The 26,870-nt window shown below is 38.7% G+C and overlaps 2 protein-coding genes, 1 long non-coding RNA gene and 1 pseudogene across 3 annotated transcripts; 1 reads left to right on the top strand and 3 right to left on the bottom strand.

Moving 5' to 3' along the window:
• Positions 1–1,085: 1,085 nt before the first annotated feature.
• LOC112166003 lies at positions 1,086–2,728 on the bottom strand. Its single transcript, XR_002923075.2, has 2 exons — positions 2,229–2,728; positions 1,086–1,863 (listed from the first exon to the last, which is right to left on the bottom strand). It is a non-coding gene; the product is annotated as an uncharacterized LOC112166003 (long non-coding RNA).
• An 8,476-nt stretch (positions 2,729–11,204) lies between these two features.
• On the top strand, positions 11,205–13,016 carry LOC112202905 (annotated as a pseudogene).
• A 267-nt stretch (positions 13,017–13,283) lies between these two features.
• LOC112166460 ((3S,6E)-nerolidol synthase 2, chloroplastic/mitochondrial) lies at positions 13,284–15,724 on the bottom strand. Its single transcript, XM_040506787.1, has 6 exons — positions 15,373–15,724; positions 15,024–15,279; positions 14,530–14,902; positions 14,220–14,438; positions 14,001–14,139; positions 13,284–13,900 (listed from the first exon to the last, which is right to left on the bottom strand). Exons 1-6 carry the CDS (start codon positions 15,373–15,375, stop codon positions 13,361–13,363), a joined length of 1,530 nt encoding a protein of 509 aa, XP_040362721.1. The 5' UTR covers positions 15,376–15,724; the 3' UTR covers positions 13,284–13,360.
• An 8,214-nt stretch (positions 15,725–23,938) lies between these two features.
• LOC112202305 ((3S,6E)-nerolidol synthase 1) lies at positions 23,939–26,644 on the bottom strand. Its single transcript, XM_024343251.2, has 7 exons — positions 26,484–26,644; positions 26,097–26,370; positions 25,448–25,835; positions 25,129–25,347; positions 24,883–25,021; positions 24,531–24,785; positions 23,939–24,438 (listed from the first exon to the last, which is right to left on the bottom strand). The coding sequence occupies exons 1-7, from the start codon at positions 26,529–26,531 to the stop codon at positions 24,127–24,129; spliced, it is 1,635 nt and encodes a 544-aa protein (XP_024199019.1). The 5' UTR covers positions 26,532–26,644; the 3' UTR covers positions 23,939–24,126.
• Between the last annotated feature and the right edge of the window lie 226 nt (positions 26,645–26,870).

Raw genomic sequence — 26,870 nt, 5'->3', positions numbered from 1 at the left:
GAAGAAAAAGGAATCTTCTAGAGGAAGAAAACGGCGAATCAAGAGTCAATTGGAGATAAGCATGGAAACAAAATAAAAGATAGAAACAATCTAGTAAAAAAGCTATTGAGGTATTCTTGTTTCTATAAAACTAATCTCAAACTAATTTGTTTAAATTTACTTACAGATATCATTCTTGAATTTTTATAATTCAGGTAACTCCTGATGCAATGAATAATGTATACAAGGTGTCTATTGATCCACTATGTGATGAAGAGAATATTGTTGCTAATCTAACAAGTAATGCAGACCAATTTCTGGAACAAGATATATCTGCATCTTCACTTAGATTTCTTGCTTGTAGCCAGGTATATCAATATTTATTTAGTTGGTCTTAAGAGTTATGGTATTAGATTTCAATATCACTAACCATTATGTGTTTCACTATATATATCCTAGGAGTTTGATTTAAACAACGATACCCAATGAAATGCATTTTTTCATGGCCTCTGGATATGAAAGGTTTGTCTTCATATATTGTTATGTCATATATTGGTCTTTCATATATTGTCTCTGTAATTTATATGAAATTGGTTTGTTTTTAGCAGGTTGTGCATCATTCTGTTTTGTTTTTGTAAGAGAAGAGTTGCAGGCTTTTGTTTTGTTTTTATAAGAAATGGAAAGGGCAATTGTGCAGTGCACGCTTCTGTACAGTTTTTGTAAAGAATGGAGAAGGCAATTGTGTAGTGCAGGCTTCATGGAGAAGGCAATTGTGCAGTGCAGGCTTCTGTATAGTTTTTCTAGGAAATGGAGAAGGCAATTCTGCAGCTTTTGTATAGTTTTTGTAGGAAATGGAGAAGGCAATTCTGCAGCTTACTGTTTTGTTTGTTTAAGAGGGCAAATGTGCAGCTTTCTGTTTTGTTTCTTTAAGAGAGGGCAAATGTGCAGCCTTGTACTTGCTAACTTCCAAACTGGAACCAATTTCTGGGTTACATATATAGAATACCAATTTCTGGGTTCCAAACTGGTTTATGTCTGATTTGGCACTCTTTTCATTGCTTTAGTTCATATTGAAGACTTGCTAACAATAAACAAGATTAAATGAATTGAGAATGGTAAAAAGAAAATTTATTTATCTTCAACATGATTAATTACATAAAAGTAAGGTTTTTTGATTATCCTTTATAAACAAACAAAAACAAAGAAAATTCTAAGTACCAGCCAATCCATGAAAAGATCACGGCTAACATCTCTTTTACTCTACTAAGGAACTGTACATGACAAGTACTTTGGTTTTGCCATTGGCTAAACTACATAAGAGGTAAGCTAATTCAACGAGGCTGCTGGATGAAGCGGGAGCTGCATTTTGGACTCGCAAACTTGGCTGGCTTCTCTACATACTTCCTTGGCTCTACCAGCAACTTGTGATGCTTTCAAATTCTTCAGAACTGCAGCACTTATATCTAACCCTGCTGTTCAATACAAACTGTTTTTGAGTCCACCAATCCAAAATAGATTATTTGAAAAACAGAATTTCAACACAATGCTTTGTGGTCCATTCACAAACCATTTTACCTTCAGTTTGGAACGACTGGAGGAAATCTTTAAACTGAGCTGCTTCAAAATTAGAGAAGAAAATGCATTGCAAGTATGAGCTTGAGTAGTACTTAATTATGATAATCATCAAGCATGAATCAATCCCAAAAAGCTCACTCTTCCAAGTTCCCCAAGCTTGTAGGAATCTGACCAGTTATTCTGTTATACTGCAAAGCAAGAACACTTAACCTCTTCAAAGCAGGGCTTTCATTATTCTAGCTCCTAGAGAGCAGAGTTGTATCTGTGTAGGTAAGCTCGCATTCAGCTGGTTACAACATAGCTGTAAAACTGCAAAGATCAAGAAACAAACTCATAATACATAGGTCGCTAAACCAATGAGAAAGTAGATCTAAATTAACAATTGAATATTGTAAATCCAAGAACATGCATATATTGAACTTAGAACAAACCCGTAACTAGATACAAATCATTTGAACACCCAGTGAAAATAAAAAACAATTCAAATAACCAAACTTAATCTACATTGATGAAATTTTACAGGGAAGAAACCCATCATTTGAACACCCAGCCCCAGAAATTGAACCCATCAATTGAATCCCAAGCAATTTTGTCCTATCAATTCAATCGCAACCAATCCCAGAAGAAAATTTAGCAACCACCAAAATTCATAAGGACGAGTGAAAAAACTTAACAGAGCGAGAGAGAGTATTCTCTGTGAAACTGGGTTGTATCACCAAACGGTAAGGCTCTTCTCTGAGCTACAGCCATGGCGGTGAAGCACCTTCTCACACCGCTGGCCCGCCGCCGGTTGGTCAAGGCCTCGCCGGTGCTGACCCAAGCCGTTCGATCCAGCTCCACCTCACCCGTCATCACACCTTCATTCTCAACCCCACTGTCGAGGCCTCTTCTGTCGACCGCCATGGTCTACGATCGCCTCGCCAAGGACGTCAAATCTAAGCTCCAGAGTCTTGAAAACCCCGACCCGAGGTTCCTCAGGTACGGATTTCCCCACCCGACCCTCACTGATCACTCGATTTAGATTCCTCAGGTACGGGTCTCCCCTCTTTCTCTGGGTTCTGATGGCGGTGGTTCTATGGGTTAGGGAGAGAAAGAGGAGTTGGGAGAGTCAATCACTACGTGGCATTATGTAAACCGTTAGATGTTGTTTTTACACGTGTCATGATCTGAGAGAAAGTTCAGGCAGCTCAGGTCTCTAATTTGCTCAGGAGAGGATCCTCTCCCTTATTTTAGACCCATGGGTTTGGTCCAGTGGTAGCAAGCTGGTCCTGCATGTTGGGCGAACGCTACAGTGATACTCCTGGTAGTAAGGAGGTCACTGGTTCGATCATCCGCATGTGAAAAACACTCTATGGGAAGGGGTCTTACCCATGTTGCTCTCGGCCCCGGAGTGGTAGTCCCACCCGACCACCATTTTATGATCTCTTTATTTTAGAGTAGAAAATGAAAATATTGGGTTGTGGAGGCAGCTATATGATTTATCAGCTATGTTAATAGGAGTTATAGTAAAGAGTCGGTGGACGCATAAGTTCTCGGATGTCTTTAATTGGGTCTGCCAATGATGGTTCTGTGCGTCCATAATAATTTCTACTAAATCATTTAAACTCATGTTTTTCTTTTCTTTGACACTCCAAGGTCATGCTCCGAAGAATTCACTTTACCAGCACTCTTTAAAGATAATCTCTAAACAGTATAGAACTATGTATTGATTTAATCTTTTAAACTCAGGTTTTTTTTTTCTACCAAATCAATAAACAGTTGTTTAATAGTAGTCCATGAATTTAATGTAGTTGAAAGTTGAAATTTCTTAAAACTTATTCGTGAATTCAATACAATTGGAGTGAATACTAAGGAGTGATATGGTAAATGAACGATTCTATCGGATCACGAATTCATGATACTAGAGTGTAAGATGACAAAAATTAGGAGCTAAACCTTTCCAGACCATATATAATGCTGGATGGATCAGACAGAGAGAGAGTTTGGTTTTCAAAAAATGTGAACCTCAGCTGGCCATAATGCTCATGTAAATAAAACTATAATCTGCTTAATGCTTACGCAGTCTGTTCAGTTTCAGTACGTGTTTGAACCCAAAATAACATTTTTTCCCGACAAGGGGGACTCGAAGAGAACCCGGCCAATATCCGTGGTCCAAGCAATATATTTTCGACAAGTTCGAAATATATTGACTTGTCAAAAATATATTGCTTAGAGGCTAAATAAAGCCTACTTGGAGGTCAAGCAATCTTGAGGCAACTTTGGATATTCATTGATTTACTATTTAATTATCAAGATATTTGATAATTAATGGTGATTTGCTTGGTTATCAAGACTGTGCGAGACGGGAAGATTATGCAAGCCATCAAGAGCGCAAACAGTATGGGTAGTAATCAACCATCTTGATTGCAATCATCAAGGAAAGTATGATTATATATATATAGTTGTCATGCAATTAAGTCCTATGGTGGGCTCATGTCATGCAAGTAATCAAGTCTCCCATGCAAATAAGGATTCATGGACGTGAACAATTCAAGTAGCATGCAATCATGCTTAATTGCAATAAACAAGACTTTCTGATTGCATGCCACTATGCTACGGAGTCCCCGCGAAGATATATATTCAATTAATGTATATCAAATAGATTCACATTCAAAGTATTAAGAGTTTTGATTTGATTCAAATGCCAATAACTGTGGCATAAAATATAGTATTTCATTCCTATTAGGAAGGAGAATCTACGGGCAGCCTATATATAGAAGCTTAAGACGATATAGAAGGGACAGTCAATCAACCAATTAATCTCTACGATTATCCAAGTCTCCCCGGAGCAACCTCTCTTACCGGTGACCACACTCCAGTCCCAGTCTCCTCAAGAGCCGACTGTCAGTGCCACCAAACCAACCCAGCGACCATACTTCCAGTCCCAGTCTCCCCAGGAGCCGACTGCCAGTACCACTGCCTCCGAGACTATCTCGACCAACGAAGCAAGGGTAACGCCCTCGCAACCCAGCGAAGCTAAAGTCACGCTTTAGCAAAACCCATGCTTTCTCCAACTTCCCAGTGATTGTTCTGCTCAACCTACAATGTTGAGTATCGATTCGGTGACGCGATCACAACCAAAGCCCTTACCCGTAAGGCAAGAAGTCATTTTCTGGAAGGCAGATAAAAGAATCTTGTGACGAGATTGGTGCTCTCCTCGTCCACATCGTTTGATCAAGAATTCAGGTCAAGGGATTCTCCGACGACTGCACCCCACGGTGCTGGCACGCCTGCGCACACGCTCAAAAGAGACAGTTTGCACTCATACTGGTTTTGGAGCCAAACAGTACGTAATGTTAGTGTGAGTCATCGTTACCTATTAGGAATAGGCTACAAGGGAATATATTGTTGTAAATACTTACCTTGTATGTGTTGTAGTACAGTAGTACACAATAGGTGTAGTACGATTGTAATCTGTTTATATACACCACAGAATGGGTGTAATATCATATCAGAAAATTATTTTCTCAATCGTGTCTTATTTGACTTGGTATCAGAGCAAAGATCCGGAGAGGACTTTGTCTCTTCTTTCAGTTTTTTTCTCAATCCAAGGAAAAAACTATTGGGTTAAAAGCCACTTCTTTGGTCAGGCTTTGAAACGACGTCGTTTAGACGTCCTCTTCATCTTGTTTGGTCGCTCGACGCCGTCTTCAGCAAGAGCCTTCGCTCGCTCGACTGCGTCTTCAGCAACAGATCGCCCAGACCTTCAGTCCAGACCGGCTCGTCTTGTGTCCGGCAACAGATCGCCCCGCTTCCGAATCCCATCAGTTCGGCGTCGCCCCGCTTCAGGCCTCGTCTTCGTCTGTCTCCGACATCAGTCCAGACCGCCCAGACTTCCGGCCTCGTCTTCGTCTGTCTCCGACATCAGATCGGTCTTCGTCCTCTGTTGTTTACCTCAGATCGCCGAAACCCATCAGTCCGACGTCCCTCTTCCGGTTGTCCCTCTCCCTCTGTCAGAACCTGCTGAACTCGGTAACCGGGTCAACTCAGTAACCCGGTCCACTCGGTAACCCATTCAACTCGGTAACTCAGTCAACTCCAACAGTTTTCAAAAAAAAAAAAAAAAAAAAAAACAAATATATATATATATATATATATATATATATATATATATATCGCTGCAATTGTTGGAATATCCTCTTTTCCGCTGCATACTTTGTGATTGTTACTACTGAATTGTTGTGATGGGTGGTGATCAAAGTGAAGGTCAAGGTTCTAAGACCACTGAGGTTCAGAAAGTTGAGGTCTCTGTTAAGAGCTCAGAAGGTGGTTCTTTTGGTGGTACCAAACTCACTGGTACCAATTTCCGAACATGGAAGAAGATTATGTCCGTTTATCTTCGCGGGATACACAAGATGGGACATGTGACAGGGACAATCAAGGTTCCTAGTGAAGATGACATAGAAGCCTATGCTAAGTGGGAAGATGATGATGGGTTAGTAATGTCTATTTTATTTAGAGCCATGACTGATGATGTGCTACAGATGGTAGAGGAATGTGCAACTGCTGAGGCAATATGGAAGACGTTAGGAGATCTCTATACAAATGAGTCTGATTTTATACAGGTTCATGAACTCATGTGCAAAGCTGCAGGAATGCAACAGAATGGGCAACCAGTGTCAGTGTTTTTCACCAAGCTGAAGAATGTATGGGCTGAAATTGATCAGAAGCGTCCCTGCAAGATCAAGAATCAGGAAGATCTTGTGTGGTACCAGAAGGAGAAGGAGCTAGAAAGGGTTCATGTCTTCCTAAGAGGCCTTGATGAGAAGCATAGCAGTGCCAAGGGAGAATTGCTCAGAATGACAGACCCTCCTAGTTTGAACACAGCTTTTACATACATCCGCAAAGATGAGTCTCAGCAGGAAAGTGTCAAACATGCACAGGTTGAAGTCTCTAGCCTAGCCATTCAGGCCAAGTCACCTGCACCTTTCCTTCAGCAACAGAGTTCAGCCCCACTTCATCAGCAAGGTTTCCCGCAAGGCTTCTCCAACCGTCCTCGTCCTCAATGCTCTTATTGCAACGATCTTGGGCATGTTCGGGAGACTTGTTGGAAGTTGAACCCACATCTTAAACCTAAAAAACAAGGTTATCGCCTTAAGGGGAAAGCAGCTGCGGTTCACTTGGTCCAAGAACCATATTTCTACGGAGTGGCTGGCCAAGATCATCATACAGCAGGTGGAGCTACCCCTACAGCCTCTATAGCTGGTCGAGGTAAAATTGGTATGGCTTTACAGATTTCTAACTTTGTTGGTTCTGATACATGGATTATTGATTCGGGTGCCTCCGATCATATGACTTATGATAAATCATATTTTACTGAATTGTCTTCCCCATCAGTGTCCTATGTAACCAATGCCAATGGTGAGGCTTTTCCTGTGTTAGGGTCAGGGTCAGTGCGTCTTACTCCTACCTTAGAACTTCATAATGTGTTATATGTGCCTGACTTATCTCATCACTTGATATCTGTCCCACAATTGAACACTGAGTCTAAATGCTCTGTAACCTTTTATCCTATGTATGTGATTTTTCAGGATCTTCTCACCAGGGAGATAGTCGGTCGGGGGTATCTGAGGGGCCGGTTGTTCCATCTGGATCAGACATACGCATGAGAGAAATCAGGAGCCCCGTCCCGAGCCGCTTTGACTTCGACTTCTGATAAGCTAAGTGAGATTTGGTTGTGGCATCGCCGTTTAGGGCATCCATCTTTTAGTCTTATGAAGAAAACCATGCCTACTCTGTTTATTGGTGTGGATGAGTCAGTTTTACATTGTGAAACATGTGTCTTGGCCAAGAGTCATCGTGCTACTTATTCTCCTAGTATTTCTAATAAAAGTGTTATTCCTTTTGAGTTGATTCATTCTAATGTTTGGGGACCTTCTCGAGAGCCTACTGTCTCGGGTATGCGATATTTTGTGTTGTTTATTGATGATTGTACAAGACTGTCATGGGTTGCTCTTCTTAAAACCAAAGATGAAGTCTTCCCTGCTTTTCAAACCTTTCGTAATCTTGTTCAGACACAATATCATAGCACCATTAAAGTCCTTCGTTCTGACAATGGGGGGGAGTATGTTAATCATGTGTTCCAAGAGTTTTTTCAAAACCATGGGATTGTTCACCAAACCACGTGTCCACAAACACCAGAACAGAATGGAGTGTCCGAACGGAAAAACCGTCATTTACTTGATATGGCTCGTGCCCTTCTTTTTAGTGCTCATATGCCTAAGTATCTTTGGGGCGATGCTATACATGCTTCCTCTCATCTTATCAATCGTCTTCCATCTAGTGTCCTTCAGGGCAAAATTCCATTTGAGGTTCTCGCCTCTCATGTCTCCTTACCATCTTTTCACAATCTTCCAGCTCGTGTTTTTGGTTGTGTTGCCTTTGTCCATGTACCAAAAAATCAGAGGTCTAAGTTGGATGCCTGGGCCCTTAAGTGTGTGTTTGTTGGCTACGGAGGTCATCAGAAGGGGTACAAGTGTTATCATCCACCCACCAGAAAGTATTATGTCACTATGGATGTTACTTTCTTTGAAGACATGAGTTATTTCTCCTCTTCAGATACAGCTCTTCAGGGGGAGAATTCATATTTTGAAGAGCTATATCATGGAGAGGGGGAGGAATCAGAGGGAGAAGGAGAAGGCACACAGCCAGGAGGTATTTTGACGAATCCGGTTGAAACTATTAGCTTGCCTCCTCCAGCAGCAGAAGCACCAGTTCCCATCACTCAGAATGAGGTTGAAGACACAACTGCCCCTCCTGCCATCGCTTCTACCCCTGACCCACAGCTTCCTAGTACTGAAGATCATCCATTTGAGGTATGTCCATCCACTGATACTAGTAGTAGTGAGTCTAATGGTGAGAAATATGTGTTACCACATAGGACCACTCGAGGTCAATCAGCCAAAAGATATGAACCTACTCTTACTGCCAAATCAACATATCCAGTAGCCAACTATATGTCCACTAGGAGGTTGTCTAAGTCATATGCATCATTTGTGAATCAAATATCTGCTGTATCAGTACCTAACAAAGTGCAGGATGCATTGGGGGATCCAAAGTGGAGGAAGGCTATGGATGAAGAGATGGAGGCGTTGCAGAAGAACAGTACTTGGCAACTTGTGTCTCCACCACAAGGCAAGAAGGCTGTAGGCTGTCGTTGGGTGTTTACCGTGAAGCATAATGCAGATGGATCAGTGAATCGATACAAAGCACGTCTTGTAGCAAAGGGATTTACTCAGACATATGGTATAGACTATGATGAAACTTTTGCTCCTGTTGCCAAGATGAATACTATTCGGGTTCTGCTCTCGTTCGCTGCTAGTTTAAACTGGCCACTCCGACAATTTGATGTCAAGAATGCATTTCTTCATGGAGAGTTAGCCGAGGAAGTATACATGAGCCTCCCACCAGGGTATGTAGTTGCTTCTCCTGGTGAGTTTGTATGCAAATTGAGAAAGTCTCTGTATGGTCTCAAACAGTCACCTCGTGCTTGGTTTGGAAGATTTTCACAGTTCATGCGGAAGGTTGGTTACAGGCAGAGCAACTCAGACCATACCTTGTTCCTCAAGCATCAACAGGGGAAGGTAACAGCTCTAATTATCTATGTGGATGATATGGTAATCACTAGTAATGACACTGTTGAGATGGATAGACTGCAGAGACAGCTAGCTTCTGAGTTTGAGATGAAGGACTTGGGTGAGCTTAAGTACTTCTTAGGAATTGAGGTAGCCAGGGGGAGAGAAGGAATCTATCTGTGCCAGAGGAAGTATGTTCTTGACTTGTTGACAGAGACAGGTTTATTAGATTGCAGACCTATTGATACTCCTATTGAGCAGAACCATGGTTTAGCTGAGTATCTAGATCAGGTACCAACTGACCGAGCTCGCTATCAGAGGTTAGTTGGGCGCTTGATTTATTTGGCTCATACCAGACCTGACGTTGCGTATGCAGTGAGCGTGGTGAGTCAGTTCATGCATAATCCGAGTGAGAGTCACATGGATGCTGTTATGCGAATTCTGAAGTACTTGAAGTCAGCTCCAGGTAGGGGAGTACTATTTTCTAAACACAACAACATTCTTGAGGTTTGTGGCTTCACAGATGCAGATTGGGCTGGAAATATCACAGACAGGAGGTCGACATCAGGTTACTTTACCTTTGTGGGAGGTAATTTGGTTACATGGAAGAGTAAGAAACAGAAAGTTGTGGCACGTTCTAGTGCTGAGGTGGAGTATAGAGGTATGGCTCACGGAGTGTGTGAATTGTTGTGGCTAAGAAATCTGTTACGTGATCTAGGTTTCATACTCAAAAATTCCATGCAGTTGTATTGTGACAACAAGGCAGCTATTGACATATCACAGAATCCAGTACAGCATGATCGTACTAAGCATGTGGAGGTTGATCGTCACTTTATAAAGGAGAAGCTAGATGCCAAAATCATTAGCTTTCCTTTTGTTCCAACTGAAGAGCAACTTGCAGATGTACTTACCAAAGGAGTTTCCAGGAAGGCGTTTTATGACTCACTAAGCAAGTTGGGCATGGTTGATGTATATGCGCCAACTTGAGGGGGAGTGTTAGTGTGAGTCATCGTTACCTATTAGGAATAGGCTACAAGGGAATATATTGTTGTAAATACTTACCTTGTATGTGTTGTAGTACAGTAGTACACAATAGGTGTAGTACGATTGTAATCTGTTTATATACACCACAGAATGGGTGTAATATCATATCAGAAAATTATTTTCTCAATCGTGTCTTATTTGACTCGTAACACAAATGATCTCATCATGCAAGATATTATTTCAAAGATTAATTTGACCCAAGAGAAAATGTTCAAATTAGCTTTGAGAACTTGAGAAATTGAAAGAAAACAAGTATCCGCATGTTTCTTGTGTTTCCTGTCAATTCCAAGGGTACTACTAGTACTATACTAGGTATGGCCGTACGGGTGAATGAATGGACTACACAGTGCTCGAAGTTGGAGCAGTAGATAGCCGAGTGAACAAGGAATCCAATAATTAAACAAATTCATGATTATAGCACGTGATAAAGTATATAGTTATCTGCCGCAAACATGCATCTAGTAGAGGCCATTGATAGATTCTTCTAAATAATGCACTATAGTGCTCTACAACTCCCCCCACAGTCCCACACCAACCATGCATGGTGGGAAGCTAATTCTGTGTTCAATTATGTCCACGTACTTATCAATTGTTTAAAATGAGCTTAATTTTTCTAAAGAATGAAAATGAAAATATTTATGTAATATAAATAATAATTCAAGGATTAAACTATTTATTTCTTAGCTTCATTTGAAACAATCACCCTCAACATAAATTTATTGTTAAATCAGAATTTGATATTAATCAAATAGTTGACTAATTTCGGATTGACTCATATTTGAACAAATTTCTTCTACAAACATCTTAAAAATGATCGAGCTAGGAAGGTCTGCAACATGATTATAAATTGTAGAGACGCGTCTACTGTAGAATTGATCCAACTACTTAGTTAGCTAGTAGGGTAAAGCGACCGTGATACACAAAAACACGTAAATCATGTTCTATGTGTGGCCATAAAAAATCATAGGAAGCTAGGTCCTCATCACCGTGTAAATGCCGAAGGTAGACACCATCATAGGTCTCCCAATCACTCATGCTCTTCATCAATGACGATATTTATGTGGGTCAGATTCAAGAAAAGGAAGACGATATTTATGTGGATACAAATGTACCGCTTGTCTTTAATTTTCTGGTTGGAAATATCCACTGTGTGCTTAATTAATTATGACTACGAACCCATCCCCCTACACACACAGATTGACATTATTCAGATGCGTGTGGCTCTTGATTTCAGTGGGGCTATAACAGGGACGCAGGGAAGAAGGACGGAGCCGACCCACCATTCACATGCATGCCTGTGTGAATGCCATCCCTGTTACTTTAGTGCGCCAGGTGTGTTTATGTGTCAAATTTTAGTGTTTCTCGCACATCATACTTCACTACCACTACTTAAATTTAAATCATATAATAATAAATCAAGTCCGAAACATATTTCATATATTGTGATTGCGAGGCCAGCTTACTTAAGAGACAATTTTTAAGAGATTATGAGGAATAAATAAATTTGATGGCTGAAAATAAATGCACAGTTTTAAATTGTTATAATTTTATTCTTTTCATTTAATACACGTGGTTGAGATACATTTGTCCCTCACGGATCCTAAAACTGTTCTTTTTGCGAGCAAACATGTTGTAATTGTTATCTTCAGCATATATTGTTCCAAATTAGGTTCAAATTGAATAAATTAGTAAAAGGCATCAAGACCCAAGACAATAGTCCTTTAGGCCCAAACCCAGTCCAAAATATTTACGGTAACTTCTACTTCAAGGTCACACTCTAACCGTAAGCCCAAAACCCCAGCCACCCCCCAAAACGATGTCGTTTTGTTGCCTCCTCCGCTACTTTCCACCGCCACCACCACCACCACCACCATCCAGCCCAAACCCGCAACCGCCAAGAGCATCAGAGCCATCTCCGCCGACCTCACCAATGCCAAGCGCTTCCGTGCTATCTAAGAAATCCTAGAAGACCAGAAGAAATACCCAGATTTCTCCGACGAGGGTTTCATCGTCCGAATCATTTCCCTTTATGGATAGGCCGACATGTTAGATAATGCCCGCCGACATGTTAGATAATGCCCAGAAGGTGTTTGACGAAATGCCTCAGAGAAACTGTGGGCGTACAATGTTGTCCTTCAATGTCCTCCTGGGGGCCTGTGTGAACTCCAACAAGTTTGATATGGTTGAGAAAATTTTCGGGGACGTGCCGGAGAAGTTGTCGATTGAGCCTGATTTGGTGTCGTACAATACTGTGATCGAGGCATCTTGTAAGATGGATTCGTTTGACTGTACGGTTTCGGTGATTGAGCTGATGGACAAGAAGGGTGTGAAGCCGAATGTAATCACGTTTAATACGATTTTGGATTGCTTGTATGGGAGTAAGCGGTTTTCAGATGCTGAAAAAATATGGGGTCAAATGGCGAAGAAGAATGTTGTTCCTGATATTAGGAGCTATAATGCCAAGTTACTGGGGTTGGCTTTGGAGAAGAGGAGTGAAGAAGGGGCTCAATTAGTTGAAGAGTTGAGGAGTATTGGAATGAGTGTAACTTGGATGAATCTAAGCGGTGGTATGGTGAAACAGAGAAGAGTAGTTGTGCTCCGGATAAACGTACTTTCGAAATGCTTGCTCCCTTTGTTTGTGAGAAGGGTGATGTGGAGTTTGCTTTTGAGCTCTGCAAGGACATTTTCCAAAGGCGCCACCTTGTGTGTGCGGCACTGTTGCAGCCTGTGGTGGATGGTCTGGTCAAGGCCTCCATGATTGAGGAGGCAAAGGAACTTGTCAAATTTGGGAACACTAATAATTAACTACAGGCGTTTTAATCTGAAGCTGACTTCAGATAAATAGGGTCTTTCGTTTCTTTCTGCTGCGTTCTTTTGTATGCTGAATTCCCTTTTAGTTTTGAAACACAAAAATATAAGATAAACACGCAACTCTATTCAGGTCACAGTTTGATCAATTTTCAATTTTCATTTTTATTGTTTCAAATAAGCATTCTTAGTAACATACGAATTTCTATAATGGCGAGACAATGTTTATTCTTATTCAGTTTATTACAGAAATTGTCTCGAACATAAAACTGTAAAGCAACCTTACGCTTCTTGTTGGTCTTGACAACCTTTGAGGTTTAAATACATTTCTGATAGTCTTATTACATCGATACAGTCTCATACAACATTGATTTCATATACTCTTCAAGTGATGGAAGGCATTGGTTGCCATCATAGCTATACATCAGGGGGACCATTCTTGCGAGATTAAGGGAAGCCGAAGTGAATGTTGCTGAAAATGGATTTGGAGAGAGCAATTCTCTGTTCAGCTTTTTCCATTCGTCTGAAATCATATTAACAGCCTTTTCTCGCGCCTCGTCAATGGAACAGCCTTGATGTTCCTCTAAGTAGCACCTTACATACGACCCATCGTTCCCATCCTGGTTCTCATCCTTTGCACCTCCCAAGTCGTCCCAAAGTCGAAGAATTGCTGCTGTGGACGATATAATAGTTGGAGTGTCATTCAACAACTCCACACTCTGGTTGGTTATGTTTTGACCCAAGAGAAAAAAAATGTGGACAAGAACCACATTTACCCCAGAAGAAACAATGCCATTCTTCAAGTACTCTTCTGACTTTGGCAGCTGCCCAGATGCGAACCATTTTGCTTCCACCAAAAATGCATTGCAAAGACTCGCCCACTGCAACATAATGAATAGCCTCAATGTAAACCTTCTAATGCAAGAACATGATTTTAATGATAATCCCGTTAAATGTGGTAGATTAGTCACAGTTATATACCGTCTTTTTCAAAGATTGCAAGGGGTTCCATCCATGCTTTTTATAGACCTTGCAGCTGATTTCATTAGTCATATCATAGAGAGCCTTGAAGCATATCTTCATGTAGTCTGGTAAATGGTCTATAGCAGCAATATCCCATCTGTATATATGCAATAGTTTGTTCATCAATTATGAATTGGTATCAATTCTAAATTTATTTCATCATTGACGAGTATATACCTATTAACAGCTTCTGTGAAGAGAATGAGTTCATTAAGGGTTCCATAAACATCAAAAATGTCATCTATCAAATAGATAAATGAGATGGGTTTTGTGAGCTCAACCCTCTCCTCTGATAACTTTGGATCTGCTAGGCATGCCATGGACCAAATGTACCATTTCAGTGGTTGGTCTCTTGCAAACTTCAGTTCCTTAGCCAATCCTAGCTCCTTCCACCATCTAAAATTTCAAAAATAGACACATCATTAAACTGTGTACCTGCTATGTGAGTTAAAGTATCAATGTCCAGATGAGTCATTGTCGAACTTACTTAGAGATTTGAACAATTTCATTCTGATACAAAGACTGGACTATACTGAAATCTGTTTGTGCTACTTCTTTTAGCAAATTTAACCATGTATTGGTTCCTTGAGAAGTAACAAAAAACTTCCTGGCCATGAATGAGGCCAAACATTTGTGATGAGGATTCCCCAATGTATTGCCCACAATTCTCGCCTGATGATGATCAAGATGAGGCAAAGAGGTCTTTAGCAGATGAGCACTATATTTTCCAGCTTCGACAAGTGTATCTTCTCCTTCTGTATCTAGATGTGAAGCTTCATAAAAGCTGATCAATCCCTTGATGTCTTCACCCAAAGCTTGCTTGAACATCCCATTGCTTTCCTTGAAGTTGTTAAACACATCTGTAGCAAACACTTGGTACTATTATACATGCATGCTTTATAGCTGTTTAATGAATGAAATATTGCCACATCGTTTAGTGAACTAAAATTAGTGCAGTAGTACCCCAAAAATTATACATACCATCAGGCACGACGTAACCCTGTTGTCTCAGTAGTCGAAAGCGAAGTGCAACCTCATGAAGATCATCATGGGCAGACACCATATTCATCTGCTTGTGAAGTATTTCATCGATTTCTTGTTGAAAGTGATAATCAATGCCTAGCCGTTGAACAGCATCGATCACATTCAAACCTTCAAGGGCATCTAGCTCTGCTACATTTCTCAGTACATGCCTGAATAACTCCAACTTCTGAGAATGTTGGACAAAAATGTCATCCTGCATGGAAATTAATAGAGTCAATTTTAACTATATGTTTAGTGGCTAGCATCATTCAAAAAAATGTACGTCAGGTAAAGCTCCGAGAATTACCATAGTTTTAGTATGCTTAGTTTCGTAGCTAATTAGTTCTATTGGAGTACTGGAACTGGAAAGCAAGCTAAGATCTTGGGCAATGCCGCATTTTTGAGTAGTAGGGCGCTTCTTAGGTGTAAGATGTATGAGGTTAGAGTGGCCAATATGTGAGATTCTTTTTGGAGAAATTTAGGGATTGCAGATTCTAAAGAAGGCCAGAGAAGAAGATTGCATTTGATCTGTAAATATCAGCACCAAAGAAGGTGGGAGATGGTATTACTTTGGCTCTTCTTGCTCTTTGTTCGGGAATTAAGATTGAAAGTTTTCAGAAATGTTGGCAATATATATAGGACAATGGTATTGACTTTTGTGGCTCCCTATTCTCTATTTCATTTTGGAAATATGCCACCCTTTGATAGGGATTAAATAGTCAAGTTTGTAGGCCTTATTTGGATTTCTTCTTTTATTAAAGGGAAAATTTTGCAAACAGTCCACTAATAATTTTGATACATAAAGTTTCAAACCGATCATTTTGGTACACGAAATCTGAAGCCTGACTCACTATATAGACACGTCGTCAATAACGCTGTTAACTTTTATGTCATTGTTCATTTGTTAAAGGGTAATTTAGTACTCTCACTCACTTTTTTAGTAAAAAAAAAAAAAAAAAAACAGATCTCCTCTCTCTCTCTCTCTCGACCCCGACTCAGCACCAGCACAGCTGCCACTATCCTCACACCTCTCTGTCCCCAGAACCCATCTCCTCTCCATCTTCCCTTTCAGATCAATCCATTCTTCTGGCGGCCGGCCTCGATTCTAGGATCAAGAAGATGCTCTTGGGTCCTTGCTGGACTGCGGCATGAAAGAGAAGATCGGGATGTGCTCTGTTTCGTTCGACGTTCACCGAGTAGCGTGGCTGCAAGTTCATTCTTGTTCAGCAATCTATTAGCTCAGATTGAGCTATTATGATTGTCGAAGGTAAATTCTGAATCCTAAGGTCTGGGCATTGCGATTGTTCTTCTCGGTGCAGAATTGGAATGGGTGGTGGACATATGCTTATTTTGGCTCTATTATATGTTGATTGATTATGCTGGACAATGGAATTGGCATCATGTTGATTAGCTACCATATTAAGAATTGAAAAACATGGAAATTGCGTTGGTGGTCAAGTGTCCAGATTGTATTGAATCCTCGTATGAACTAGTTTTGAATAGTGCTTTTGATATATGTTGATTTACTGTAAGTTTTGCTCTTGTTGCAATGGTTGTTTGATGAATCCAATAGAGAGAAGATGTGGATGGTTGGAATTGCAGAGGTGATCGGGATTGGGAGGGGGGAAGAGAGATGGGGTGCTGATAGAATCACAGTGAGAGAGAGAGAGAGGGAACGCTGGGTGCCCAGAGAGAGAAGGTCGGTTGCTCATAGTAAAAATCTGAATAGACCATATTACTCTTTAAATTAACGGCGTTATTGACGTCATGTCTAGATAGTGGGTCGAATTTCAGATTTCGTGTACCAAAATGCTCGGTTTAGAACTTTATGTATAGAAATTATTAGTGGCATTTACTTAGTATACTGTTTGTAAAATTTTTCCTTTATTAAATGTTGTTTAATAGCACTCTAAAAAAAAATTGTCTTTTTGGCAGTGACAGGCCTACAGCTTTTGGACTTGTCTTATCAATTTGTATTTTATATATATATATATATATATATATATATTAATATATGAGTGTTTCTATTAAGACTTCCAAATCTGCTCACTTGACCTCATTTATAATCGAATTATTAAATTACATATATAACCTACTATAAAATGACTATTAAGGACAATAATTACATCAAAAAAATATTATTTTTATTCTCTAGACTTTCCAGTTCAATAATAATCAGATTGCATTCTTTATTATTTTCCTTATGTATTTTCATTTTCCAATTTCACTACATACTCATTAAAGCATTCATATATATTTAATAAGAGCTAAAACTATGATTAAGATCATGTGACATAAAAATATATGATATACATGTTGAACACATATTGTGAGGGAGCAAGATAAATCATATTATAACCTAAATCTAAGTCTAACTATTATATTTGTAAAAAAAAAAAGAGCTAGCATTTATAGAAAAACTATAAAAAAAAATTAAATAATTAATCATGAGGTGCAGAAAATAGAGAAAAAAAAACATTAAGAAAAAAATGATTACTTTTTGTTTTTTGCACATCTAAAAGAAAAAAAAAGTTTAAAAAAAAATCACACAATAGTTCATGCTATTTTATTTTTGATTTTTTTTATTGGATAAGAGATTTATGTTGTCTGATTAAGGAATAGACATGTAATTAAAATTATAGAGTAACTAATCATTGAAATGGCTAAGTTTTATTTTATTTTAAAGATAATAGTTTGTTTGCAAATTATATGAGTGGGGTTATTTAGTGAGGTGTAGTGAGTGAATTTAGTATTTGAAAATTTGATAAGAGGTGCAAAAAGCATAGAGGTCAAGTGAGCAAATTTGAAGGTTCCAATAGAAAAACTCTTAATATATTATTTGAAGTATTGGGGCATATCTCTTTATTTTAGCGTAGAAAATGAAAATATTGAGCATTTGGGGCATATATATGATGGATCAACGATGTTTATAAGAGTTATAGCAAAGAGTCGGTGGATGAATAAGTCCTCGGTTGTCCTTAATTGGGTCCGCCAATGATGATTCTGTGCGTCCATAATAATTTCTGCCAAATCATTTATATTCACGTTTTTTTTTCCTACGGCACTCCAGGGTCATGCTCGAAAGAATTCATTTTACCAACACTCTTTAAAGATAATCTCTAAATAGTATTGAACTATGTATTGATTTAATCATTTAAGGGAAAAAAATACAAACAGTACCCAACCTATGGCCCACTAATAACTTCAGTACCCAAATTTTAAAACTATCACTTTGGTACCCAGGTTATCTAGCCCGACCCAAATTTAGTACCTGAAGCCGTTAACTCAGTAACGGCGTCTGACAGGTGGCATATATTGAAGGGTAATTTCGTCTTTTCAGATTTAATTCATTATTTATATATATTGTTTTTTTTTTTTACCTCTTCTTCGCTCTCTCTCTAACCATTATCAACGACCAAAAAAAAAAAAATTCTTCCAGCAGCCCCCCCCCTCCCCCGCCTAAACCATGGTAGCAGCAACCAACCTCGTCCTCTCCCTTCTCCTCTTTCAACTCGCCACCACCGCGTACTCCATCGGCGTCAACTACGGCACCCTCGCCAACAACAGGGACGGAACCAGAAAATTAAATTGAGGGGGCGAAATCTTAGGTTGCCAAGTTCTTCCTCAAGTTTTTTTTTGGGTTCTTTTGGAAGATTTGTCTTCACTATCCATTTCCCAAATTCCAACACCAAATTTGCACAAACAATCACAAACCAGTTTGAAATCTACAACTTACACCCAAATTTGCTCCGTCACCACTCTACTCCGTTACCGTCGATTCCTCCAACCGGCCCGGCTCGCCGCCGAACGGCCAAATCTCTGCCAGGCTGTACCCCGTCGGGTTCATCGCCAAGAAAGAAGCATCGTTAATCAGTGGTGGATCCATAGGAAAGCAGAGAGTGTAGTGTGTTTCCTGTGTGAAGTGAGCTGATTTTGGAGAGAGGAAGTGAGCTGATTTTGGGGAGAGGAGGAGATGACATAAAAGAGAAGAAAACAGAAAAGGTGAGGAGAATAGGGAGGAAAGGATGAGGATGGCCGACAGAAAAGAGAAGAAAGAGAAGAGGAGAAAAGACGAGGAGAAAAAGACAGAAAAGAGAAGAAAAGTGCAGAAACGGTGGGGAGGGGACGACAGAAAAGAGGAGAAAATGGAATAAAAATAAGAAAAAGAAAAGAAAGAAGAAGAAAGAGAGAAAGAGTGGAAGAAGAAGAGAGAAAAGAAAAAAGGAAGAAGAGAGAAAGAGTGGAAAAAAAAAATTGTGACCCAGCCCAAAGAAAAGAAAAAAAGAGAGAAAGATGGGTGATGGCTGATCAGACGAAGAGAGTGTAAGGAAGAAGAAGATGAACAGCGAAGGGACTATAATACCCTTCAAAGTTTGCCAGGTGGCTAACACCGTAACGGTCAACAGTGTTTTAGGTACTAAAGTTGGGTCGGGCTAGATAACCTGGGTACCAAAGTGATAGTTTTGAAAACTTGGGTACTGAAGTTATTAGTGGGCCATAGGTTGGGTACTGTTTGTATTTTTTTCCCTCAAACTCAAGTTTTTCTTTTCTACCAACTCAATAAACAATTTCTTAATAGTAGTCCATGAATTTAATACAGTTGAAAGTTGAAATTTCTTAAAACTTGTCTGTGAATCCAATACAATTGGAGTGAATACTAAGGTGTGATATAGAAAATGAAAGATTCTATCTGATCACGAATTCAAGATACTAGAGTGTAATAATGCTGGATGGATGAAACAGAGGGATTTTGGTTTTCATAATGTGAACCTCACTTGACCATAATGCTTATGTAAATAAGACTATAATATGCTTAATGCTTACGCAGTCTCGATTTGCAACTGTTCAGTTTCAGTACATAACACAAATGATCTCGTCATGCATGATATAATTTCAAAGATTAGACCCAAGAGAAAAAGATCAAATAGTTTTTGAAAACTTGAGAAATTGAAAGAAGACAAGGATCGCATGTTTCTTGTGTTTCCTGTCAATTCCAAGGGTACTACTGTACTAGGTATGGCCGTACGGGTGAATAAATGGACTACACAATGCTCAAATTTGGACCAGGAGATCGATAGCCGAGTGAACAAGGAATCCAATAATTAAACAAATTCGTGATTATAGCACGTGATAAAATTTATAGTTATCTGCCGCAAAATGCTAATGCATATCTAGTGGAGGCTATTGATTGATTTGATTCTTCTAAATAATGCACTGTAGTGCTGTACAACTCCCCCCACACCAACCATGCATGTTATGTCCACGTACTTATCATTTGGTTAAAATGATCTTAATTTTTCTAAAGAATGAAAATGAAAATATTTATGTAATATAAATTATAATTCAAGGATTAAACTATTTATTTCTTAGCTTCATTTGAAACAATCACCCTCAACATAAATTTATTGTTAAATCAGAATTTGATATTAATCAAATAGTTGACTAATTTCGGATTGATTCATATTTGAACAAAACTTCTTCTAAAAACATCTTAAAAATGATCGAGCTAGGAAGGTCTGCAACATGATTAATTGATTATAAATTGTAGAGACGCGTCTACTGTAGAATTGATCCAACTACGTGTAAAAGTGAGCTAGTAGGGTAAACGTGAGCGACCGTGATACACAAAAACACGTGTGTGGCCATAAGAAATCATAGGATGCTAGGTCCTCATCACCGTGTAAACGCCGAACGTAGCGCGGAGATTCCAGAATATCTAGGGGACACCATCATAGGTCTCCCAATCACTCATGCTCTTCGTCAATGGCGTTATTTATGTGGGTCAGATTCCCTTAGGAAGACGATATTATGCGGATACAAATGTACCGCTTGTCTTTAATTTTCTGGTCGGAAATATCCACTGTGTGCTTGATCACTTATGACCAGAGAAAGAAAACCTACAAATGCTGGTCTTTCATTATCCACTGTGTGCTTAATCAATTATGACTACGAACCCATCCTCCTACACACACAGCACACAGATTGACATTATTCAGATGCATGTGGCTCCTTATTTCAGTGGGGCTATAACAAGGACTCAGGGAAGAAGGACGGAGCCGACCCACCAAGCACATGCATGCTAGGATTGCTAGCAGGAAATGACATCCCAACAATCACATAAAAGCAAACTGTTATATTCAGTATTGCTACCTAGCAGGGGAACGAGCTTGTTGATTAGGTCTTGACTTTTGGTAAAATCTAGTCGATACACATGTACATTGATAAACATTAAATATAAGATTAGACGAGATTAGCATCTTAGTCCTAGTCAGTTCTAGTATGAATTACCTGCAGTCTAATAGAAAAGGGCTAACAACTCGGGGGGAAGAGCTACCCGCGAGTTTTCATTTTATTAACACATAAAAGAAGAAATTAAGAAGTTATCAAAACCTAACTTAACTCGATAACGAACACTTCTCACGTACCTCGAACTTGATGGTCGCGAGATTAAAATAAATTTTATTTGTATATACCTAGTTTGATATATTCAAAACAATCTATAATATAGCAAAAAAAACAAATAAGAATATATATCAATGAGCCAACTATTTTTTGTTTTTTTGAGGAAGATAGGAATTTTATTACTAGATACAATTAAAATCGTATATGAGGGCATTCAGGATGAATTCTGGAGCATTAACAAACCAGTCTATGTGGACATTAGACTCATAACTAAAGTTAGCCAATCTGTAAGCTACTATATTAGCCTGTAGAGGAGCAAAACAGAGTTTAAAATCCGGACTTGCAGCTAGTAGAGCCTTGATATCAGATTATCAGTAATCAAGGCACTCAATGGGGAAATATCCACAGTTAATGAGTTAATAGCCTGAACTACAAGTAAGCAGTCGATCTCCACAACAGCTCGTGTAATCTGCATAGCCTGCAACAGCTCTAATCCATTCTTCAAGACTAGTCGTTCGATATGTAAAGGGGAACTGACAAACTCCATTCTAAAAGAAAAGCCAGCTATCGATGATCTAACTATTATTAGTACTAATATCTTTTGAACTAAAACATAAACACCTTATAGATCTTTTTTATTAATTTTTTTTTTACTTGCAAAACACCTCATAGATCATTGAAACAGTTGATAAAAGTTGCACAAACAATGTGCTCGATTTGTCATAAAAAAAAAAAGTGCTCGATTAACGGGGTGATTAACAGCATCTCAAGAATTGACGCATTGATTTGTTGGCTTGTTGCACAGACAGGTCTAATCTTCATGAACTACTACCCTTTAAAGTAATCTGGGGGTTTTAGAAAATAAGTTTGGCATAGTGGTCTACTACGTACTATATATGCACATGATTTCAAAAGTAGAACGTACCCTAAATTTTTAGTAGATATCAATTCAATGAACTGGCTATATATGATGCACGTGATCCATGCTTGATGCCTTTTAGTAGTACGCGCATGATCCATGTTGTACCGACGTACGTAACGATTGTTCATCTGTTGCACATGATCCATCTTTAGGAAATTTCAGGGGGCCGAAAAACGTAACAATTGCATGATAATGTCTATAGATTTGAATCTAGCTATCTCATATCGTTGTTGTGCTCCATACTTTTAAGGGCAATGATAGGGGCTTTCAATGAGGTCTAAGATTTGTGGCCTCAAATTTTAAGTGTTATGCCATGTAAGCAAATAAAAAATTTATTTTCAATTCCACATAATATATCTTGCCACATCATAATCTTGCAACACCAAATTTACCCTTTTATATTTCCTTTTAGATTCATAAGGGGTGAATCAAGGACATTCATTATTTTCAATTAAGGAATAAAATTTGTTTCTTATTCTAAAAAAAATAGCATTAATAAATTGAATTTAAAAAATACGTATGTCCAATTGTCCAAATTAATTTTATTAAATTTATTTACAAACAACTTTTTACACCACAACACTAACTAACTAACTAACTAACTATATATATATATATATATATATATATATATATATATATATATATCAAATCCTATCCAGAGTGAAACCTCGCTCTGAAATTAAAGTACGCTTTTAGAGTTTATGATCACTTTTTGGTCGCATATTCACATCTCGACTAATATGCGACCATTTAGTTTTTAGGTACTAGTGTATAGATATATCATCTCTGCAAAGTTTCAACCAAATTGATAGTCGTTAAGGCATTGATAACTGCCTTAAAGCTAGTACGGTTAAGGTTGGACATAGTCAGTTCGTCCATTGGTTTAAATAAGTTAGATACCTTAAAAATCATCAATTTGGCTGAAAATTTGCAAAGATGATCTATACATTAGTACCTAAAAACTGAACAGTCGAGATGTGGATATGAGACCAAAAAATGACTCTAAACTCTAACCTCACACTTTAATTTCAGAGTGAGGCCTCGCTTTGAATAAATATATATATATATATATATATTGGACGAAAAATATATATACATATATTCCTATAAATGTGTTATACAAATCAATTGATCGAATATATATGCAAATCGATTGAATTACATGAAATGAATAGAATTCTTGATTGAAGAAAAAAATTGTTGTTTAAATCTAAGCATGAGTGTAATGAAAAGAAAAAAAAAACTTTTTTTTAGAAGAAAACCAAAATAATTTAGAGCCATTAGATTTTGGAAGGTTATGATATGTTTCTTTTTAGATTTTGGGGTTGAGTCCACTGCAACATGGGAACTAGCTTGTAGGTAGCTCAATCTATAATCATTTTCCAATATAAATGACCAAAGCTCATATATTTTCTACACACTTTATGCTTCACACTATTTCAGATAATTTTTGAACGTTTCTAAATTTTTGTTTCAGATATACATACTCTTTCACTTCTGCCATATGTTTCTCCTATATCATGAAATAAAAAAATTACAACTATAAATAGATAGAAGAACAAAAATCTTACCAAACGAGACTTTATTTATTACTCATTCCTTCATTTCTTAAAACATTTTTTTTTTTTATAGTTCTCAAGACATTCAATCTTGGCGCTTTTACATAAATCTAGAAAGCTTTTGTTTATGGCCGGCCTCATTCATAAATTGATCTACTGCATGGGTTTCCCGCGCTTAGCTAGCCATGAGTGATGCCTTTGAAAAAAAACTATCCAAAAGCAACGACTTCATATTCTCCTCAAGGCTTGGAAGACGACGATGGGCATTGTAATCGTACATCATGGGAACCATTCTAGAAACATTGAGAGCGAGTTGTGTAAAGGACTCTGAAAATGGATTGCAAGAGAAGCATTCTTGGTTGAGGTACTTCCATTCATCCGAAATCTTTCGGATTACATATGCTTGCGCTTCTTCGACCAAAGAGCCTGGATGTTCTTCCATATAGCACTGCATGTATGATCCATCATACCCATTTTGCTCCTCGTCCTGCAGTTAATTAGTTCGATAAATTAGTCCCATTAATTTTTAACTAAGCTTTATTAAACTATCCAACTAAAATGGTTATAGGAACACATTACCATGGCACTTCCAAAGTCATCCCATAGCCGAAGTATCGTGGCCGTTGAAGACACGATACTAGGTAAGTTGATGTTGTTGAAAAGATCTATGGTTTCCTTGGTCATATCTTGACCAAGAATAAAGAAGGCATGGGTTAAAACTGCAGGCACCCCTGAACTGATAATCCCATTCTTCAAGTAGTCCTCGGAGTTTGGCAACTGCCCACGTCTAAACCATTCTGCTTCTACTAAGAATGCCTTGCACAATCTTGCCCACTGTAGCATCAATACAACGTTCTCAGTGATAAATATTCAAACAAGAGTTAATTAAATGGCTAATTAGTCACTTATTACTTGATATATGTACACATACCGACTCTCTTAGGGTTTCAATAGGGTTCCATCCGTGCTTTTCGTAGACACTCTCGCTGATATCATTGGTAATCTCATTAAGAGCCTTGAAACATGTTTTCATGTAATTCGGTAGCTCATCATTTGTATCAGTATCCCATCTGCATATTTTTTATATATATATTTCAATTAGGAACGAACTAATTAGATTTTTGTGATGTGAGGTTATATGTACATGCACGTGCATTATGCATATGCGCATATATACCTCGCAACTGCTGCTGTGAAGTGAGTGAGTTCATCCAGAGTTCCATGAACGTCAAAAATGTCATCTATAATGTAAACAAGAGAGATTGCTTTTGTGAGTTCAAATCTTTCATCTGATAATCGTGGATCAACGAGGCTCGCCATCGGCCATGTGTACCATTTAATTGGCTGGTCTCTCACAAACTTCAACTCTTTGGTCAAACCTAGTTCTTTCCACCATCTATAAGATGTTGAAAGAAAAACTCAGATTAAGTAAAGAACAATAAGAACCAAAAATGATTTAACATTCTTTTAAATGAAGTACTAGTTAGTATACTGACCGAGATACTTGTAGGATTTCATTTCGGATTATGGATTCAACCATGTTGAACTCTAGGTTTGCTAGCTCTCGTAAAGAACAAACCCATTTCTCTTGGCCTTGAAAATTATTCAAAAAGTTCTTGGCCATGAATCTTGTCAAGCTCTTGTGATAAGGATGCTCCAGTGTGTGCGAGACAAGTGCTGCGCGATGATCTTTGAGATTGTTGGGGACCCAGGCAGTGAGTAGCTGGCGGCTGAGCTTTCCTGCTTCGTCAAGCGTTTCTTCTCCGTGGAAACCCAAGTGAGATGCTTCACATAATTCCACTAATCCTTTTATGTCTTCATCACCAGCTATTAGTCCGGATTTGAGTTTCTCATTGTTCTTGATCTTGTTACATGCCTCTGCATCTGTCACCCTCATTAAGTCAGTACATATTATCGACGACTTTCCTTTTCATGTTCAAATGTTACAAAAGCACAGCCCCACCTTAAATACCTAGTATATGACCAGTTGACCACATTATACTCTTCTACCCCGGCTGAAAGTAATTATTTCGACAACATACTAAACTAATAGATTGAGACGGACTATCCCTTCTCTAATGATATGTAAATTACATATATATAGTTGAATTCTAGTGAAGACAAGATGAGAAGAACAATATCTACCTGGAGTTACAGGGAAGCCTTGTTGTCTTAATAGTCGAAAACGTAGGGAAACCTCAAGAAGTTGATGATTGCCATCGTCATTATCATTATAAGCTGATGACCTGGTGTATTGCTTCTCTAAAATTGCATCAATTTCTTCTTGGAAGTAATAAGCGACGCCGAGGCGTTGCATGGCATCAACCACAACCAATTGCTGCAGTTGATCTTCCCCGGAATTTGCGAGTGTTTCCTTCAACTCCTTCAGTTTTTCTTGATGACGGACGTGAAGATCAGCCTGTATGTATATATCATGCAAAAGTGAAAAACTTGACAGAGTAAGGATGAAACCCGTAAAAGGAAAAGAAACTGTGGCAAATTTCCACCGATGAGCTTTATTAATCTACTTACAGTCTGAGACTTTGAGGAGGCAGAATGAGCTTGAAGAATGAACGTCATTGACTATTTCAAGTCTAGAGAGAAATAAGTTAGAAGCTTGAAAGAGAGATGCTGGTTTTGGTGTAATAATGGAGGGTCAGGGTGACCCCATTTATAGGAAACGGAAGCGTGATGGGAAGTGAAGTGTATGTGTGTGTTAATCACACTCAGCCATGTGGCAGTTTTTCATTTGTTAAAGAATTAAAACAGTCAAATCGTTTCTCTCTCCTCATGTGGCATTGTTTCTCTCCCTATTTTACCCTCTGCGTCTTCTCTCAGAGTCCTCCACCTACCCGGACCCGACCCGACCCGACCTTTGTGTTCTCCTGTCTGCCTGACCCGAGCCCAACATGCCAAATC

This window comes from Rosa chinensis, chromosome 5 (genome assembly GCF_002994745.2).
Source record: "Rosa chinensis cultivar Old Blush chromosome 5, RchiOBHm-V2, whole genome shotgun sequence".
Taxonomy (NCBI): Eukaryota; Viridiplantae; Streptophyta; class Magnoliopsida; order Rosales; family Rosaceae; genus Rosa; species Rosa chinensis.
This window is presented reverse-complemented; position numbering and strand designations above follow the sequence as displayed.